Consider the following 20,645-nt stretch of genomic DNA (forward strand, 5'->3'; position numbering starts at 1 on the left):
GATTAAAAAAAAATTATGCTTTATATATACATACAGAATGAGAACAAACAATAAATTGGATTGTTAATAAAAAGTCACCCAATTTTTATAAAGTAGATTCAAACTGACAGTGTAATGCCTTGATAATTTTTCTTTTGTTACATCTGAAACCACCTAAGTTACCAAAGAACTGAAGTGAGCTGAGATGGAACGGTTGAGATACACTTGCCACTATTTACAGACTTACTGCAAAATACGGTAGAAAAGGCCAAACTATTCTTAGATAGGATCCCTGCAAAGCCCAGAACTCATGGGGCACAGAAAAACAAGTTCTCATTCACATTCCTGAAGCTCAGTGGGTTCACAAGCCTATTGGCTCAAAAAATTCCAAATTTCTTGTAACTCTAGAAAGGGGATGTCAGTGAAAACATGTGCTACAAAAACAAAACAAAACACCAAAGCTTACACATGGAGAATTATGTGATATCTAAAACTCTCTTCTTTGGGGCACCTGGGTGGCTCAGTAGGCTGAGCGTCCAACTCTTGGTTTCAGCTCAGGTCATGATATCATGGTTGTGGGACTGAGCCCCATGTTGGGCTCCATGCTCAGTAGTCTGCTTGAAGATTCTCTCCCTCTGCCCCTACCCCCACTCATGGTGGGGAGAAGAGGGGGCGGGCACATGCTTTCTCTCTCAAATAAATCTGTAAAAAAAATAAAAACTCTCTTCTTTGACATCTGACACTAATTGCAAATGACATTTTGGCTCCAGCTGGTATACTAATAACCAATTATAGTCAAAAATTTAAAACAAATATATGCTCCAAAAAATAAACTGAAGAGAAAAAGGAAAGACAGATTAACATATATAATTTAAAAAACCAAAACAGTAAACTCTTAACTACTTAGTTAAATTCGTGTCCTGCCTTATATTCACATTTTTTCCTTCTCACTATTTGAAGAAGTCTGGGGGCAGGGGGAGAATACTAGTACAAGCTGGTATTTTTCTGTGTGTTGACAGATTTTCTGCTTTAAATGTAAATGACTTTAGGAAACTAATCCTACTCTTACTTTTGTATAAAAATAAACTTACGATCAGTGATGATTGCATCAAAATATGTGCCCTTCCTCCAGGAAGGTTTAGATGCATCTGAAACCAGGACATCAAGGTAATACTTCTCTAAACCATACTGACGAAGATTTGCCCTAATGTTTTCATCTGGTCCTCTCCATTTCTGGTTTTTCCTACTAGCCTTTCCTAAAGGGAAAGAAAAAGGAATACAGAAACTACTAAATCAAATAGAGCATTCTTATTTCTTATTGTTTAGCTAAAATAATGTTTAACTCATCTAAACCAACATCCACTCAAATAAAACTTGATTTCATTTAAAATCATAACTTTATTTACATACTTTATTTCAACTTACTACAAAAATATATTTTGAACAGTAAAATGTACTATCTAACTGATCTTGTTCTGTAACCTTTCAAGTAAAACTGCCTTAAACACTCATTCAACACGTACCAAATTGAAAGCATATACAAGTAAGATACAAAGCTGTATAGAACATGGTCCCTTTCCTCCAAGAGCAAATAGCCCCATATAAAATTGGGATGAATCAAATAAATGAAACAGAAATGAAGAGAGCTAACTTGGGAAATGAAAGAGTGCTATGACCATGGAGAGAGGAGGCCAAATGGAGACATTACAGATGAAAAGTTAAAGTGGGAGTTGAAGGAAGAAGTTCAAAAGTTCTAGTTTAGGAAACCGTTGATTAAGATCAGAGAAACCAGGGTGCCTGGGTGACTCAGTTGGTCAAGCATCCAACTCTTGATTTCAGCTCAGGTCATGATCTCAGGGATGTGAGATCGAGCCCACCACTGGGCTCCACGCTCAGCATGAAGCCTGCTTAAATTCTCTCTCTCCCTCTGCCCCTACCTGCCTTCTCTCACCAAAAAAAAAAAAAAAAAAAAAAAAAAAAAAAATTCAGAGAAACCAAGAGGAAAAACAAGCTTAGGGGAAAAAATGAGATTTGCGATCATGCTTGTCAGCTACCTATAGAACATTCAGAAAGAGCTATTCAGTGGGTAGAGGCCAGAATATATATACTGAGGAGATATCAGATACGCACTTAAGTTAAATCCATAAGAATGAATGACATTTTTTATTAACCTAGGTGGCAGTTACATGTTTTTTTCTATAATTATTCTATTTTTACATACTCTTCTGTATCTTGATCTACTTCACAATAAAAATGAAACTTAAAAAATCAAAAGGAGAAGAATGACATGACTGCGTAACATGCATTGTGAGAGAAGTGGTCAAAGAGAGATGCCTGGAAAAAAGCAACATGTTAGCACAGGTCAAAGAAATCCACAGGGCCTTAAGACGGAGATGGAAAGCCAAGGAAGTATAAGTACCGATGAGGCCATGGTCCAGGAAACCAAGGGAGGCTTTACGAAGGTCAACACTGCCAAATGCTATAGTTTTGTGGCCCTACTAAGAGTTTTCAGCAGACATGGAAGCTAGAAGATAATGGACAGAAGACAGTGAGAGATGAAGAAGAAAAGACAGCAATACTAGTTTGCAAGATGCACTTTGGCAAAAGGAAAGAAAAACAAAGTGGCAGTTAGAGGATCCCTATAGGACTGATAGGAAAGGTTTTGTATTTTTAAAACAGGTTTTTGAGAATATTTGAGAGTATAGAAAAAAATTACAAGCATATGAAACAGAGGGCATATTTAACAGCATCTTGGAAAAGCTCTGAGAAAATTCTACCTCAATCAGAATTTTACCCAAGTAGACTGAAAGGTTATAACATAACTTTCATAAATAAGAATTCTAATAAATTATATAGGACAATCTCCTTAAAGCAAACATACTACTTCTACTAAAAGCAAACTGGAATAATTCTTCTTAGCACTTTGCTCTAACATATTCCCAAGAATATCTTTTTCTGCTTAGCCCATTTAGATGAATTTGATAAAATATAACCAATTCTCCTTATGATAAATATTACTAAATTCCTTAGAGTCAAGGTAGGAAAAAAGAGAAGTCATCAAGCACAGTATGTCAGATTGTTTCAGGAAAAAAAAAAGGTATAATAAATTCTCACCGATACAGTAACTTGAGAAAAATTGGGTGGTAAAAAGAAGAAGGGTGTTCAAAGGGCTGATTCTAGTTACAATAATGGAATACCATAAATAGAATTTCAAAATCATCAATGAAACTTGACATTTTTAGTACCATTCAGGTATATGGAAATACTTTCTTCAGTTTGATTCAATTCCATCCAATCATGTATCATAAGCAAAGTGTCTAGATTTTAAAACAGTTTCCAAAATTGCCTCCAAAGTAAACAAATGTTTGTCTCGAGTTAACCTGAGTCTAATGCAGAATCTTCTAAGTTACTGTCACCTTAACGGCTTCAAAAATATTTTGGTTGGTTATGGAATTAAAAACAATATGGTACTCAAGGACTAAAAATTAATCCAGTATTCAAGCAACATATGATTATGAATAAGAAATGGTGATAATCTTTAAATAGAAACCGTATACATGTTATTAATATGGACATGCTGATTAGAAGATGGCTAGTCCCTCTCCTACTTCCTTCCCAAGCCTAAAGTTCACAACCTTAGAGTTTGCCAACTTTTTAAAAATCTCTCTTACTAAGACTGTTGGGAGAGCTTTTTCTTTTTCATCTTTGTGTTCCCCCAGGAGATCACTTTACACATACTGAATCACTTCGTAAAAAGCAGATATCCAACGAATCTTATTGTTTGTAAGAATAAATAAAACTACATTTTATCACAACTCTGTATCTTAACACTAAAGATAGATGCATAATGCCATATAAACCCATTTAATTATTTTGAAGGCACACTTGGTACAAGAACAAAGACTATAACAGTCTAGAACCTCTACTCACCCAAGCCATGAACTGTATTGTAGTCTATGTCTGTCCCATATACATATGCACCAAAATGAGCAGATGCTATCAGAAGGCCACCTAAAAAAAATCACACAGTTATGGTCTGTTAACCAGAAAGTCCCAGACTCTTGTTTCTTCCCCTATTTAATCTGATCCAAAGTCTTACAAACTAGCTGTAGGCAGAGTACCAGAGAGTAATAATAACACTGGTCCTGACCATATTTTGTAGGCCTCACAATTAAACCCCTAAGCTGTGCTCATTACATTGGTCACAATGTAGGGAATTAATGTATGTACTGGCATCATGACTTTAAACATACTACTTAGGGAAATAACTTTTTTTTATCAAAATAATGTATATTTAGACATTTTCATCTGATTTTGAGAGGTCTATACAAAGCATCTTGCTCCTTACTTACAAATGAGCATATAAAGCTACTATATAAAAGAGTCAGCAATAAATAAATTCTGACAACTGGGCTCAATTCCCATGGAAGCCTGAGTTTCAAATAACTTAAGACGGCACAATTCATATGTAAGACATTAATCCCTACAAAAATTAAAATATTAGGACAAGAAATAGTTATTCCTGTAACCAGTGAAGCAATTACCTCTTATTTTAAACTGTAAATATGAATTTCTGAATAACTATTATCAAGCATACACAAAAATAATAATACAATGACTTTTCTGTTTACTTAGTGCTGTGATTGAAGTAAGAACAGAAGTCCCAATACAGTTTGACTGGACGAAGTAACTTGGTAGCTGTGCCCAGCTCACATACAAAGAAAAGTCCTAATAAATATTTAAAATTTAATAAAACCCTTTAAAATAAAAGGTAATAATATTTTTAAATTGTTTAAAGAAAAAAAATCACAAAATTATTTTAATTGTGCTTTCCACTGAACTTTACTTTTTTTTATTCATCCAAATTAAAATGCTCTTAGTCCTAACAGCTATACCATAGAAAGGTCTGTCAAACTGACATCAGAAATTTATTCTCAAACTATGCACAGACTCAGACAAGGGAAAATAACTATATATTTTCCCTTACATCCTTTTCAAAGGTAATTTCTAAAATTAAGATGGGTAGTGCCTCCAGAGGGCCAAGATCTATAAATTAATAGTATTCCTTCCATAGCCATTTAAACACAGTCTGGGAACATGCACTTAAATAAATAGACTTTGTTTGTAAAAAATACTGTAACTGACTATTACTACTGGAGTCCATGAAGAAGAGAATGGAGGACTAAAAAAAGTACAGCAGAAACCAAAACCTAAGTTCCCTCATACTAACTACAAGAAGCATTTGTGTGAGAGGGAAGCTAAGTAAGACCCTGTTAGTCTTGTTCTATCAATGGAACCATCCAAATTTAGAAAAGATACTGTATTGTGATGACTTGGAATACTCACAAAATCACTTCACCCAAATTATGAGGAATTACTACAATTCTGCCAATTAAGGCAGATACTCACCTAGAAGAACTAGTTGTCAAGGGGAACAGAAAAGCTTTCCTGTGCTTCCTTAAACAGAACCTTATCCATTTGGTTAGAATGAGTTTTGAGAAGACCCAATTTAGAGTACACTGCTGAAAGGAGATGAATAATCTGTTAGACTACATCTGTTAGTTTACTTTGTCCCCTTTAAGCTTTCAAAGTTTTAAATAAAGTCATTATAAATGAGCTTTTCTGAACTGGTCACTGGGTAATCGCTGTTAATCATCTAGTTGTTTTCTCAATTAAATTGAAGCATTTTTTGCATTTAGTTATACCTCAGTTGGAGTTTCCCCGAAGCTTTCTGGTGGAAGAAGGGGTGATAAAGGAGGGGTGAAGTGGTGAGGGGCAGGTATGTGACTCACCCAATTTCTTATGCTATCAAGTGTACAAATACCACAAACTCAGTGTTCTAATTTCTCCTTACTTAAATAGTAACCACTTTAAGGTCAGGGCAATATCTTACAGGCAAAAGGACACAATAAGTAGAATTTATAGAAACTAATTTGTGATTTTCATCATTAGAAATTTAAGTGAAAAGCCTTACAGAAGTGTAGAAATGAGAGACTGGGCTTTGGTTTTGCTAAAAGGAAAGGAGAAAAGGAGGAAAAATGGAATACTACTGTATCTAATTCATCCTTTTTCCAAATGAACTCAGGTAAGTTACACTAGCAGCCTGAGCAAAAGGATACTGTAATAGAAATTTTACCAGATAAACTATGAAACTCAGGAAAAGGAGACTACAAAGAGTTGTGGACAAAAATGGGAAGGAAGCAGAGACTATTCCACAGACCTACAGAGACCAATGATCTCTTTCCTCGTTTTCTTTTTTCCTCCCCCACAGTATCCTCCCAGGACCAGTAGTTTCCCAACACCTGGCATCTTTGTCTATCATTCTGCAATGATAAATTTCAAAAGGAGCTGCACTCTTTTCCTTACGCTATGGCTCATCGAAAGGTAGAAGCAGCCAAGGAGTGTATAATGGCCTCCTGGATATAGTCTCAATTACTAAAATAGCTGACTCACTTTAGAGAGGGGAAGAAGAAAAGGAAGATCTATGGACCTCTGTCATAAAATCGTATCACAGCCACCTACAGCAACTGGCTGTGTGTCTACTTGTACCAATTATTTTCACTATAAACAAAGAATCAGATGTTTACAATTTTAACCCTCGATTTCCTTGCCTGCTGTTACAATTTGCCAATAGTCGCAAATGATGAGTATCTTGGAAATCAGCCAAAGAAGGGACTAGAAAATGAGTTCATGGCCAAATTGTTCATCATCACCATTCAATATTGGCTGTATCTAACATCTTTCACCAAAAAGGCATCTAAGTTCCTAACAAAATAATAATGTTATTCATTACAGTCTACTGAATGTCTACCATGTGTCAGGCAACTTGCTAAGAATTTCATATACATATATTACCTCACTTAATCCTCACAATATATTAGTATTACCCTTTTATCAATGATGGAACTGAGGCCCAGACAAGTTGAGAATGTTGCCCAAAGTGACGTAATAACTAACAGATTAAGGACTTAATTTGCTCTTTTCTCTATACCATTTTCTCTCCTTTGGAGTCAGCACCAACTGAAATAAATATACACTTTGCTTACCAATTAGATAAACAAAAGTAAAATTTGTTATTAAATTAAGTAAAGCTGCACACTCAGTAAGAGTTGTACACCATTCACAACTCTTGTATATCATAGGCAGGGCTGTACCATTCTAGGAATTCAACATATCATGTTCATCAATCCTTTAGCCATGCTCATATTAGAACAACAGGACTTCCTAACTACTTAGAGCTGGCCCAATGATAGGTATCTTCTCCCTCAGAAAAAAAAATGGAGATAAGCAACTTTTTAAAAAATCTTATTAAGATGAAAAGCAATATATATTCACCAAAATGGAAAGGAAAGTTATGTTTCTACAGCTCATAATGTCATTCTAGACAATAGCAGACTGTCTAAAGAAAAAGGAAAGGTATTTAGGCAGGAAAAGATTACATCTCTCCTTTCAGTTTCCCAGAAGCTTTCTACTCTATCCTATAACCTTGAGAAAAACACAGGTCATGAGAAGTCAGTGGATAAAACATTTGGGAAACAAATATACTTCAATTTTGTGCCTTTAAAATGGAAAAGAACTGGATACACTTGACTTTGTTTTTAAATATTAGAAAAGGAAACAAGGAAAAAATACTATCAAAAATATTTGTGAAAAACTATGGCCATGGAGGAGGGCACAGGGTATTTCCCCAATCCTTCAGAAGGTACTACCCATCAGTGAGACAAAAGGCCCAAGAAAAAGGACAAACTATACTTAAAAATTGTGTCTATTTATAATTATATCACCAATCTCAAAACAAAAGCACCAAAAACTAAAGTTCTAAAGCTATGCTTAAACTACAAATTAGAAAAAAATATATTTTAGCAGCAACTTTGCAAAGATCTTCTTACCAATTTTCAATTAATTGTCCTATGTAAACAGTCACAAGACCACGATCTACTACCCACTCTAAGGAGCTGCTCTAAAGCAAATTAGGGGCAGACCTCCTTGCCCCTTACTCACACTGAAGGTAATATTTTGATTGCTGTGGCAGTTAGCATTTCATAATACACCCAACCTCATATACATCAAGGGAAAGAAATTTTACTTATGCTAGGAACTCTATTTTTAGACTTTATAGTCTTGTCTACATGTATGTGTACATATTATGTACATGTATGTATATCAAAGAATTCTTCTCACTTCACAGAAAAAATTTTTAAAGTCCAAGAACAAATTAAGGATTAATAAAAGGTTCAGCATTTGGAAAAAAGAGAAATTATAGATCCATTCCTCACAGCATATAAGAAATCAGAGAGGGAGACAAACCATGAGAGACTCTGGACTCCAGGAACCAAACTGAGGGTTACAGAAGGGAGGGGGGTGGGGGGATGGGGTAACTGGGTGAGAGGCACTAAGGAGGGCACGTGTGGTGATGAGTCCTGGGTATTATATGCAACAGATGAATCGTTGGAACACTACATCAAAAACTAATGATGTACTATATGCTGGCTAATTGAGAATAATAAAAAATAATTAAAAAAAAAACTCCAAACAGACCGAGATCTAAAGGAAACAAAACTAAAACTATAAATGTACTAGAAGAATAACATAGCTAGATACCTCTGTTACTTAGATGTAGGGAAAACTTCTGCGTGGGAAAAAGCAACTGCTTGCAAAGTCAAAAGCTAAATGGCGGGTGCCTGGGTGGCTCAGTTGGTTAAGCGACTGCCTTCGGCTCAGGTCATGATCCTGGAGTCCCAGGATCGAGTCCCGCATCGGGCTCCCTGCTTGGCAGGGAGTCTGTTTCTCCCTCTGACCCTCTTCCCTCTCGTGCTATCTCTCATTCTCTCTATCTCAAATAAATAAATAAAATCTTTAAAAAAAAAAAACCAAATGGCAAACTGGGAGAAAATATTTGTTTTTTTTGTGTGTGTGTATATATATATATATATATATATATACACACACATATGCATATATGTAATATACACATGTATACATCTTTACATTTACATTAAAAAAAAAAGGAAAAGAGAGGGAGAGCTAATTCCCTAACATACAAATTACTTCCAAAAATAAATGTCTACATAAAAATGGGCAAAAGACATGAAAAATATTTCCAAAAAAATTATTAAAAAGGCCCTTAAAATATAAAAGGTTGAAACGATGTGGATGGAACTAGAGGGTATTATGCTAAACGAAATAAGTCAATCAGAGAAAGACAATTATATGATCTCACTGATATGTGGAATTTAAGAAACAAGGCAAAGGATCATAGGGGAAGAGAAGAAAAAAATGAAACAAGATGAGAGCAGAGAGGGAGACTCTTAAACCATAAAAGACTCTTAATCATAGGAAACAAACTGAGGGTTGCTTGGCGGGGAGGGGGGTGGGAGTATGGGGTAACTGGGTGATGGACACTGGGGACAGTATGTGTTGTAATGAGCACTGGGTATTACATAAGACTCATGAATCACAGACCTGTTCCCCTGAAATAAATAATATGTTATATGTTAAAAATATATATATAAAAGGTTATTAGACTTCACTTATAGGAGAAATACAAAATAACACTACAGTGAGATAATGTTTTCATCCAACAGACTGGCAACATTTCAAAACCTTGACAATAAATCTGGTGAAGCAAGGTTTAACAATATACCTACATTCTTCAACCAGCAATTCTATTATGAATTTACCCTAGAGCCATATCTCCAACGTTACACAAGTATATACACAAAAGATTATTCATTGCAGGCATTATTTGTAACTCTAAAATACTGGACACTACCCATGTCCAAGTAAAGGAGACTGAATAAATTATAGTATATACACCCATGGAATACAACTATAAAAAAGAATGAAGACAATACCTATGAATTGACAGAAAGTGATTTTTCAGGAAAAACTATTAAGTGAGAAAAACAAAGTGGTGTAAGAAAGAAGTAGAAATAAAATGTGCATATATCTGCCTATCACTACAAAAAAACCACAAACAAGAATCAACTAAAAGAGCAGTTGGTTATCGACAAGGGCTGGGGGAAGAAGATGGAAGTGGTATGGAAAGAAGCAATATTTGTCTAAGTATACCTCTTGTGCAGTTGACTTTTGGAAGCAAACTGATCGTCTACATTTTTAAAAATATATCAAAGAGGATGGAAGGAGGTAAAAGTCTAAAACTGAGGGCAAACTGAAAAAAATGAACTCTGAACTGATTTTTAAATGAGGGGGTAAAAAAAGAAAGCACAATATTTGACATATTTGACTTTATTGCCCTTTGGGTAGCATAGAGAACTGAATACATAGCCTTAAAACATATCCTTTTAACAGGGTTTTTGTATTGTTTTGCTTTTCTTTTGGTGGTAAGTGCAAAGCAATTTTGAAAGTATTTTAAATGTATTATAGGAATGAGCAAAAGAATAAATGTGTAGATGGTTAAAAAAAACAGGATTCTCAATGTCGAAGAAGGCACATGTAAAAATGGAATGGGGATAAGCAAGAACAAAATCTGTCAGGATAGACTAGAATTTGTAGTATATATGAAAATTCACAATTTCTACAATATCTGTGTATATCCACATGCACGTGCACACAGTACATATATAGGGATATGTGTACTTGCATACACATTTACATGCATATTGTGCACATACACACATAAATGTCCTAGCTTATCTGCTGAAAGGGTCGAGAAATGAAGATACCTAGCACCCAGATCTTGGTCTCTAATACCATTCCCCACTAAAAGCAACAATGGTTCCTTGGAGAAATGACTGATTCCAGGGTTTGGGCAGGTAAAAGATGAGCCAAACAGTAAGAAAGTACTCAAAAATAAAAGACAGGAACAGGTCACAAAGACAGATCTAGCGCGAAAGGGCTCCACTTGGCAAACGTGGGACAATTTGAGTAACAAATTAGTAATGAATTATAGACCACTAAGGGGGAAAAAGAGGGAATTCACAAGCTTATATTGATAATAAATACATAGGAGAGAAGAAAGGGCTCTTGGTTATAATAGAATGAGTGTCAAGTGGCAATTGTGGAGGGAGTACTATTATTGGAAAATCATCCCTTTGTGACCAAAGTGAAGACTGGTTCAGGCAAGAATCATCAATGAATGCCAAACCTGAGAACTTGACAGGGGTGAGGGGGAATTTAGATGCAGAACAGGATATTTACATGGGTTTTAACATGTCTCCCCACAGAATGCCTATTAACTGCAATGGGGAAAAAATAGCAATCATGCAATGGAAAAATCACCCACCACCTTAACCAGCTGATCAAAATGAGTATTACCAATGAGGGGCAGATAACCATTATGCAGATGCCCTGAGGAGGACACAAAATCATTGTTGTAGTAGTCCAGCCAGGAATTTATAACCTGAATCTAATCATGTGGAAATAAATGACCCAAATGAGGTACATTCTGAATAATAAATAAAGAGAGGAGGGACAGTGTTCTCCAAAAGTGCAAATTTCATAAAAGAAAAAGAAAGACTGTGGACTTGTTCCATATCAAATGAATCAAAGAAACAGCAAGGACAAAATACAATACTTGATGCTAGACTGGAAAGGAAAAAAAGATGGTATAAAGGACATCAGTGGGTCAATTAACAAAAATGTCATATGAACATTATTGTATTAATAGTACATTTGCTAACATTGAAAACTATACTGTGGTTATATAAGAGAATATCCTCATTCTTCAGATATATATACTGAAGTATTTGAGAGGTAAAGGGACGGGATGGATGCAACCTACTTTCAAATGGTAAAGAAAACAAAATTATGTAAATAAACATAAACATAAACATAAAAAGAAAACAAATGATAAAAGTAAATGAGGCCAAATGTTAACAAGTTTAATCTGAGTCAAGTACATGCAAGTGTTCTCTGTTCTATTTTTATTCTTGTATCTTAACTATAAGTTTGGCATTATTTCCAATAAAAGTTTAAAGAGTTGCAGGAGGCACTGAGGATAAGGAGGGTAGGAAAGAAACAAACAGGTCGAATATCGGGTGTGGGATATATGGAGACACTGGTGGAGTGGGAGAAGAGAGCCTCACTAGTGGATTAATTCAACAACACAGAAAATCATTCCAACGGTTAGAAATCTTTTGACGTTGATACTATTTCTTCCTAATCACATGTGGTCACATTCCTCAAGTCAGTTTATAGTATAACAGCTGGCCGACAGATCCTAAGGCAGAAAGACACAGCTCTAGCATAGTCGTTAAGAGCAGGAGCTCTGGAGTTAGACTGCTTGAGTTTGAATCTCATGAAATTTACACACTGTATAACCTTGGCCAAGTCACATAACCTCTCTCTGTGCCATAATCTCCTCAGCAAGTTTTTTTCTTTTTAGTTCAACAATGTTAGTTATTGTGGCAATGCTGCTTCCCAAGTTTCTGATGGGTAAAGGACAGCTACAGGGAGAAACTCCAACCACAAACATAATTTGTTCCAACACAATGTGAATCACAATTAATTTAGCCAGACACACCTAAATATGAGCGTTCCCTAGGTATGAGTAAGATCCAGCAAAAAATGGGGCAAAGCAGGAAAATGTCTTCATGGAATCGGAGGAGGTAAAGGTGGAATTTTAGGACTTCTACACGAAGTTAATTACAAGGACATCTAATCAGGTGTATAAAACACAGACTGCAGCCTCAGCAGCCAGGCTCCAGCCCATTGATAATTAAGTCACTTTCCTTATCTTCACACTTATAAACCTCTACAAACCAAATCAAAGATTAGACATATTACCCATTTTTTTCCATGTAAGTATATGGTTATCAATGTTAAATGAAAAACACTTTTTTTTATCTTGTCACTCAAGTCTTTTTTCCACCCAAGTTTTCCTATTTAAATAAACTGTATAGCTTTACAACATTTCCACAGTACACGGTATTGCAATGTATGGCATACCCCTCCACCTAGTGGTTTACTTGGGGAAAAAGCCCACAAAATTATGTCATTCTTGAAGTGGCACAAGTGTTGCATACTGGGCTATTACACAAATATGTGGTCGTCTCTTAGCCACTATCTCATGATAATTAAGATTATTCTGTACAAATTTACTAATCTTTTAGCAAAAACATTACTATGACCTTGACTAATATAAACAAGTAACATCTATGCACTAGTTTAACAGTAAATAAAAATACCTGTTCCAACAAATGGATCAAAGACTATATCATTTTCTTTCACTTTTCCATGGTTGGCCATGATAAATGATAAACCAGCATCCATGCTTGTATTTCCAATAAAGTGTCTCTTTTTGACACTGTAAGACTCAATAAGCTCTCTCTGTCCATCTGCAATCTAGATCAGAGATTCTTCAAATTAGTTTAACTGCATAAAACAGATTGAAGATAACCATTCACAATAAAACCACCATATCTTGATGATAAAAACATCTTTCCACTTACCATTGCTCTAAACTTGTTTCTTTTAAAAAAATGTGACTGAGGTAATTATGGACAAATTCCTTGTATTTTTTTTAGCATGTTGTAATTTATAGTGACTTTTCAAATTAAATTTGAATTGAATTTGAATGCAGTAATTCCAGAGGTTGGTGGTGAGTAAACTCTACCCACCTCTTTTTTCTCTTAAAAACAATAATCTGTAACATAAGCCCCAGCTTCCATTACCCTTAGGGAAGTGAGCAGGACTGCTCTGCAATAATTTTATTTCTTTTCAGAATATGAGCTTAGATTCAAGAACTCCACAAATTAGATCCCTCAACTACCACAGCACTCTGCCTTTTCTCCACTTAAAAAGCAATCCAGACTTTCTGACAAGTCTTATGTTATTTTTTCCTCGTACACCACCTCCTAACCTAGGCCCTATTATCTAGCAAGCGTCTTGCACTTCCCAGGAATCTCTGGAAAAACAAACAAAACAAAACACATAACCACGTATTTTTCCACTCATTTGAATTCATACAGTAATTCTGAGTCTTCAGTTGTCTTAGAATTCTACATATAAAGAGTCCTATACAAAGAATTCTACATATAAAGAGTCCTATACAAAGGTCTAACATTACACTTTTTTTTTAAGATGTATTTATTTATTTATTTGACAGAAATAGCAAGAACAGGAACACAAGCAGAGAGAGTGGGAGAGGGAGAAGCAGACTTCCCGCTGAGCAGGGAGCCCGATGTGGGACTCGATCCCAGGACCCTGAGATCATGACCTGAGCCGAAGGCAGACACTTAATGACAGAGCCACCCAGGCTCCCTGACATTAAACTTTTAAAGAAACAATCTGAAACAGGTAAAAAGAACACTTGCTTACCCATCTACCAAAATAAATATTATGTGGATTCTCAGGGATGCAGTTTGGGTCCAAACCATAATCCTCCAAAATAGAGAATATATGCTGTGGCTTCTTTAAATTCACTTTCCCTTCAAATGGCAGAAACGCAAGTGCCTAAAAAATAAAAGTGGTTCTCATGTCCCATTAGAATTTTAAAGGAAAAACAGTGCTTATATAATAATACCTATCTTGTAAGTTTGGTATCAGCATTAAGACAAAACATGAAAATTACTTAGCACACAGTGTGCTACAAAATAAACACTTAACAGAATTGAGAATTATTACGTATCAACAGCAGCAGACCACATTATTCTCATTGATTTTTTTCATTTTTGCTAAATTCACTTACATCTATTCGTTTGACTTTTTCTTCTTGTGTCAATGTTTTATTAAATGTGTGAATCTTTATTTTATATGTAGAATCTGAATGCAGAAATGGAACCTAAAATAAAAGCAAATAAATTCTTTTAAGCTTCATAATTCTACAGTATCTGTAGATATACCTATAAAAAACACATTTCACTACGCACCATCTTCTCCACAGGGTAGTTTTTGAGAGAATTATACAGCTCCTCTGGAGATTTTCCATGACCCCATAGTTCAAATATGGACCTAGAAAATAAATGATTAGTACTAACCTCAGTAACAAAATCAGTTCATGCAGTAATATGTAACAATTACTTCCCTAGTCCTTTTATCTTTTTTTTCCTTTCTAGTTCTTTATTCTTATTCCACTTACACAATTATTGCCTATATTTTCTAAGCTATAAATGAGAAATGTGTCCTAAAAATAAACATAAGTCCAAATCACAGAGAAGTTTAACTTTACACAGAAGGAAATTTAACGTAAGTCAAGATTTTTCCAAGTTTTCATTATTATATTTTTATACTAGAATACAAATGATGCAGTAACATCATTTATTTTAGTAAAATGGGTGACAAGCTGCCACAAATCCAATTTTTCCAGTGTCTTCTCCATAAAACAAAAATGACCAGTTAAAAATGTTACAATTAATATTTAGCTATTACTTACTAACATTTAGTAACTGTTACTTTTCTAACCACTACAAAAAGAAAATTCTTACTATAAAAAAATCCTCAAGCTTCCACCAATTTCAAGGAACATTTAAACAATTACAAGAAAATTTCCTTACAAACAAGAATTCATTATAATGGAACTCAAATCTACATAGTAGCATAGTTTTGTGCATCTAAATTCAAACTACTTTATAAATGTCATTAATGCTGCCATCAGGATTGAGAATATTATCCTCTGAAAACAAACTCTTCCTTTCCTTTCTACCGAATTTATCGAAAGAGGGCCTCTATAGTAATCCTACTCTTATTTAGCCATCACTAAAGGGGTGACCTCAGCTATACAAATGTACAAAGAGTAAAAAGCAACAAACACAATTATTCAAAATAGATGTCCCCAAATTCCATGTATTCATGATTTGTTCTTAATGTTTAGAAATTATAATAAGCTTGATCAATTCATTTATTCAACAAATATTTATTAAGTATTACTGTATACCAGAAATTATTCTAGGCAGTAAGATACAACAGAACAAAGCTCACTGCCTTCATGAAACCTAAGGGAGAAGATTCCTGGAAGCTTAAGCTGAGGAAAAGCATATATAACTCAACCTCTGGAAAAGCAAAACCTTAAAAAAACAAAAATAATAAAAGCTAACACTTTATATAACCAAAGTACAAGGGACTATTCTAAGCCATTTAATACAGATTCATAATTGTTCTTCATAAGAGCCCTATGAGGTAGCTTCCAGTATCATCACCCATTGAACCAATGAGGAAACTGAAGCACAATGAGATAAAATGACTCTTTCAGGTCATATAGCAATTAATGAAGCTAGGATTCCAATCCATCAGACTCCAAACTACACACATGACTACATGCACTATAATACACTGCTTCTGAAAAATTAAAAAAAAAAAGAAAAAAGAAAAAAGAAATCCCAGGCCATTCAGGGAAAGGCAGTTTAATGGATCATAATCATCCCTAACGAACTATTATACAGTATAACATAGGAACTAATGCTTGTAATGATAACCTAGAATCAACAAAATATGACTCCATATCCTCTTTTCCAGAAATTTATATATTAATAAATTTATATTTTAAATAGTCAAAATAAAGATTAGGCATACAACAAAAACTTCAGCTATAATTGGAACACTAATTTATAATAATATCTTTTATGATTTAGATTTTCAAAGTTTTCATATATATGACTGAACTATTATGATCCATAATTTAGAGATTATAAAGCTTACATAGGCTGTCACATTTCTCATAGGTGCTATATAAATAAGCCATGGATACCCACTTATTAATATAAAATCAACAATAATCTCAAATATTTTAACGATTATGGAAGTAATAATGAAATTTTTCTGACAAAAATTCTTTAAGACACTATCCTTTGAGGGAAGGAGGAGAATGGAATTGGGAAAGGTGCACAGAGTCAATGGTTTCTGTAAACCACTTTTTTTTTTTTAAAGACAGCTGTGGCAAGTATCTCAAAATGTTGAGATCTAACAAGGTAGATACCTAGGGGTTTATTATACTTTTCACTCTTTTTGTGGTATGCTCAAGATATTCCATTTTAAAGAGAAATCAACAAAACAAAATTAACTTTCAATCCCTAGTCTACCACAAAAAAAATTTTAAATTTAAGTTACTTTTCAATCCATGCTTATAATAGTCTATTTTATTTCCAGAACAATTAATGCTACAATTAGGACTGTGAATTTCTTCATTTGAAAATGAATTCCTCCTTTGCTTTCTATGAAATTTATAGACAGAGGACCTCTACAGTAATACCACCCTTACTTAGCTATCACTGAAGGTATACCCAACCTAAGCTATTCAAAATATACAGAAAATAAAAAGTAGTCAAGGAAATTATATAATATTATACAATCATTACATAATTATTAATTATACCATTAAGCAAATGTAGGAAAAGATATGAGCTTTGAAGGAAGTGTACAAGTTCTTGGTCCTCAAATAGCTATTTTAAACCTAATAAGCCTTATCTGAAATCAAACAACTCTTACTTAGAGCCATAAATTTTAATATACTAATCAAAAGTAATGATTATTCAAAAGATTTTTTTTTAGTTATATTTCTGTCTGATAGTCATTTTTGCTGAATAGTAAGACCCATTAGCAAGTTTCAACTTAAAAGATTAGAAAGGAAAGAGGGAAAGAAGGAGGAAATGAAAAAAAGATAAGATACCAATGATAAAATCTAGAAAACAGGTAGGATAAAGTATGAACAGCATCATTATAGTAATCCACACAAGATATGATAATCAGGACTTCGTTCTCTAACAAAACAGCAAAACATATTTCATGGCAGTCCTCACTTTTTGTCATTTCACACTTATCTGCTCATCCAACTAAAGCCATCTATAAAAACATCTTTAGATTTTCAATACTTTGGTTATAATTAAATGTGGCATTTATCCTATGTAAAAACAGCATTTACATCTTATACCATAATCCTGCTTAATATAGAAGTTTAAAAAAATTACCCCACAAGAAGTGTTTATGCATTTCACCACTAAGATTCCCTCACCCTGTTTCAGCAGAGAACTCCCTGTTCTACCACCACCACCCAGTGGCAAATTCATGTATCTGCAAGCTAAAGTGAGCTCCCCTCAACAACTAAGCCCTTCTAATTCTCCGCCAATATAGCAAGGACAGAGTAGTATGAGAAGTACAGTATATAATCTACAGGAAAACACTGTAAGTTTCTCTTACTTGGCACACACTGTTCGTTTCATTAAGTTTCTGGCAATATCTTCAGAGGGAATGCTAAGAATCCAAAAAGGAGACTGAAAAAAATAACAATATACAACTTGTAACTGGTTTTACAGCCTCATTTGCTTCTATTCAAGAAGTCAATAAGAAGAGATTCCTATTTGTTACTTTTATGTAAGAATACCTGATCTGACTCTAACCAAAATAAAAACTGCTCCAATAGTAAAAAAAAAAAACATAAATTATTTTAATAGGTAACCTGTTAGGATAATAGAGTACAACATCAGAACACGTTTATAAATGACCATAAATGCAAATATCAGCAAATATAAGGTTAATCTTAAGATTAATTTTGTAGGGCGCCTGGGTGGCTCAGTCGTTAAGCGTCTGCCTTTGGCTCAGGTCATGATCCCAGGGTCCTGGGATTGAGCCCCACATCGGGCTCCCTGCTCCATGGGAAGCCTGCTTCTCCCTCTCCCACTCCCCCTGCTTGTGTTCCCTCTCTCGCTGTAACTCTCTGTCAAATAAATAAATAAAATCTTTAAAAAAAAGATTAATTTTGTATTTACTGTCTTATGTATTTTGACCAAAATAATTAATGCATATTTTACCCCAAAGTATAATCTCAGAATTTTTTATTGATCATTCCTGACAATACGGCTATTTTAACTTCTAAGTAACGTATTTCTTTGAATGATCCCTCTTTTTTTTAGGTAGTTGTGGCCACCTAAGGGTTAGAAAAGGAACTCTTTGAAATAACTATGATGGAAAATAATAGGGTATATTATATTATCATTAGTTTTTATTATTTTATCTAAGGAAAAAGTTTCAGGTGCATCAGAGGTGTTTACCAATCCTCTGTCTCAACCATCAAGATTGCAGGCACTTTTTTACAATTTATTTTATCTTATCTTATTTTGAGAGAGAGAGCATGCAGAGGTGTGCATGGGTGTGGGAGGGTGGGGGTAGAGAGAGAGAGAGAGACTTAAGCAAGCTCCACACTGAGTGCGGAACCAGACTTGGGGCTCAATCTGCCAACCCTGAGATCATGACCTGAGCAGAAATCAAGAGTTGGTCACTTAACTGACTAAGCCACCCAGGCACCCTGATTACAGGCACTTTTCGTCTCCACCCAGATAACCCGTTGCCGGAATACAGAAAAACAAAACAGAACCCTGACCTCAGTTCATCATTCTCACCCAATTATATCTATACTCTCCCTCTTTTTCTCCTCCCTCAGTACATGAAAGTCAATTAGGAGTCCAAGTCCAACCTTAGCAGACTTGTTTCAACTAAGTTCTCTCATCTTCTGGAAGAAATCCTCCCTGTGAGTCTTTCTTCTTCCATTATTTACACTACTCTACAGAAAATTTCAAAATAATCCAAACAGAAAAAAATGGTTATCTCAGTATTATTTTTTTAGAAAAATTTAAAAGCAATCTGAAGGAAGTGAAATCATTAGATAAATAATGATAGAACTAATCAACAGAAAATATTATACAACCCTGTTAGTGATGAAGGCTATGTAGCAACATGTTGCCTGTATTAATATTATCAAGTGAAAAAGAGACTGAAGAAGTTCATAAGTAGTATTAGAACTAAAGGGAAAAAAAAGCATATGAATAAAGATTGGAAGGCAGTACCCTCAAATTATAAGTCACATGAAGGAAGAATTATGAATGACTTTTTCTATTTCCCAAACTTCTCTAATACACTGATAAACTATCAAATACAAAATACAAAGCTCATAAATTCACAATCTTACACATCTGCAATTTCAAATGTTTAAATAATTCCCAATATGTCTGCAATTCCACTAAATTCTAAATTTTAATTCTAATCATACCTCATCAACAGAAAACAGCCCTTTTTTCCCATTAAGGGACAGATACCAATTGTGGTACAAGTATTGAGTTAAAAATTAAAACTATACACTAAATGAATACTGGAAATAAACTTAAATGATGTTCCAAAACCACAACTTTTTTCCAAAAATAACCTTTTTATTCAATTGCCCCTAGAAACAGAAACAAGTAACCACACAAATATATATTTGAGATTTGCAGTTTTTCTCTTCCCGAAGATTCTACTTATAAATATACTACACATAGTCTAATGAAAAATACAAATTCAACTTACCTTTCCATAAGTTTCCTGACTACTGATGAACTGACCTCCAAAAAGTGAAAGCAAAGACTTTATTTCCTACATTGAAAATATTATAGAAAGAACACATTTTAACACATGGAACTCAAAGTCTACTAACAGATACAGGTATAATAAGATTTTTTTAAGAGTGTGCAAGTAACCTACCTGAGGCATTTAAATTTCAACACCAAATTACAACTGTAGGTTCTGAAAAAATTTTAGTCACAACCACAGTTAAGTAATTTCTGAGAAATTTTACACAAGAAGGCTGCCAAAAGACTTGCTCAGAAAATGCCCTGATTTTGGAGAAAAATGGATGACAAAAACTATAGATTAGTAAATCTGACAAATGATCAATAAAAATAAAATGAATTATTAAACAGATAAGTTGAGGATGTTTAGACAAGAAATAAGGATTAACCAGGAAG

At 34.3% G+C, this 20,645-nt stretch overlaps 1 protein-coding gene across 6 annotated transcripts in view; it reads right to left on the reverse strand.

Annotated features, from left to right (window-relative positions):
* Positions 1-20,645, reverse strand: part of TRMT11 (tRNA methyltransferase 11) — a 151,113-nt gene that overhangs the window by 125,495 nt on the left and 4,973 nt on the right. For 4 of the 6 annotated variants that reach the window (XM_088023875.1, XM_028117037.2, XM_028117039.2 and 1 more), the window contains exons 2-9: positions 20,209-20,274; positions 18,070-18,143; positions 14,811-14,892; positions 14,630-14,722; positions 14,260-14,394; positions 13,128-13,284; positions 3,910-3,990; positions 1,071-1,235 (exon numbers count right to left, since the gene is read on the reverse strand). In XM_088023875.1, coding sequence (XP_087880001.1) covers positions 1,071-1,235; positions 3,910-3,990; positions 13,128-13,284; positions 14,260-14,394; positions 14,630-14,722; positions 14,811-14,892; positions 18,070-18,143; positions 20,209-20,274 — 853 coding nt within the window. Of the gene's footprint in view, positions 1-1,070; positions 1,236-3,909; positions 3,991-13,127; positions 13,285-14,259; positions 14,395-14,629; positions 14,723-14,810; positions 14,893-18,069; positions 18,144-20,208; positions 20,275-20,382; positions 20,482-20,645 lie in introns of those variants that run through there. The other 2 variants (XM_088023874.1, XM_028117041.2) reach the window with 2 other exon arrangements.

The sequence above is a fragment of the Eumetopias jubatus genome, unplaced genomic scaffold, assembly GCF_037043125.1.
Source record: "Eumetopias jubatus isolate StellerSeaLion01/CBP00866 unplaced genomic scaffold, mEumJub1_p1.0 scaffold_6, whole genome shotgun sequence".
Lineage (NCBI taxonomy): Eukaryota > Metazoa > Chordata > Mammalia > Carnivora > Otariidae > Eumetopias > Eumetopias jubatus.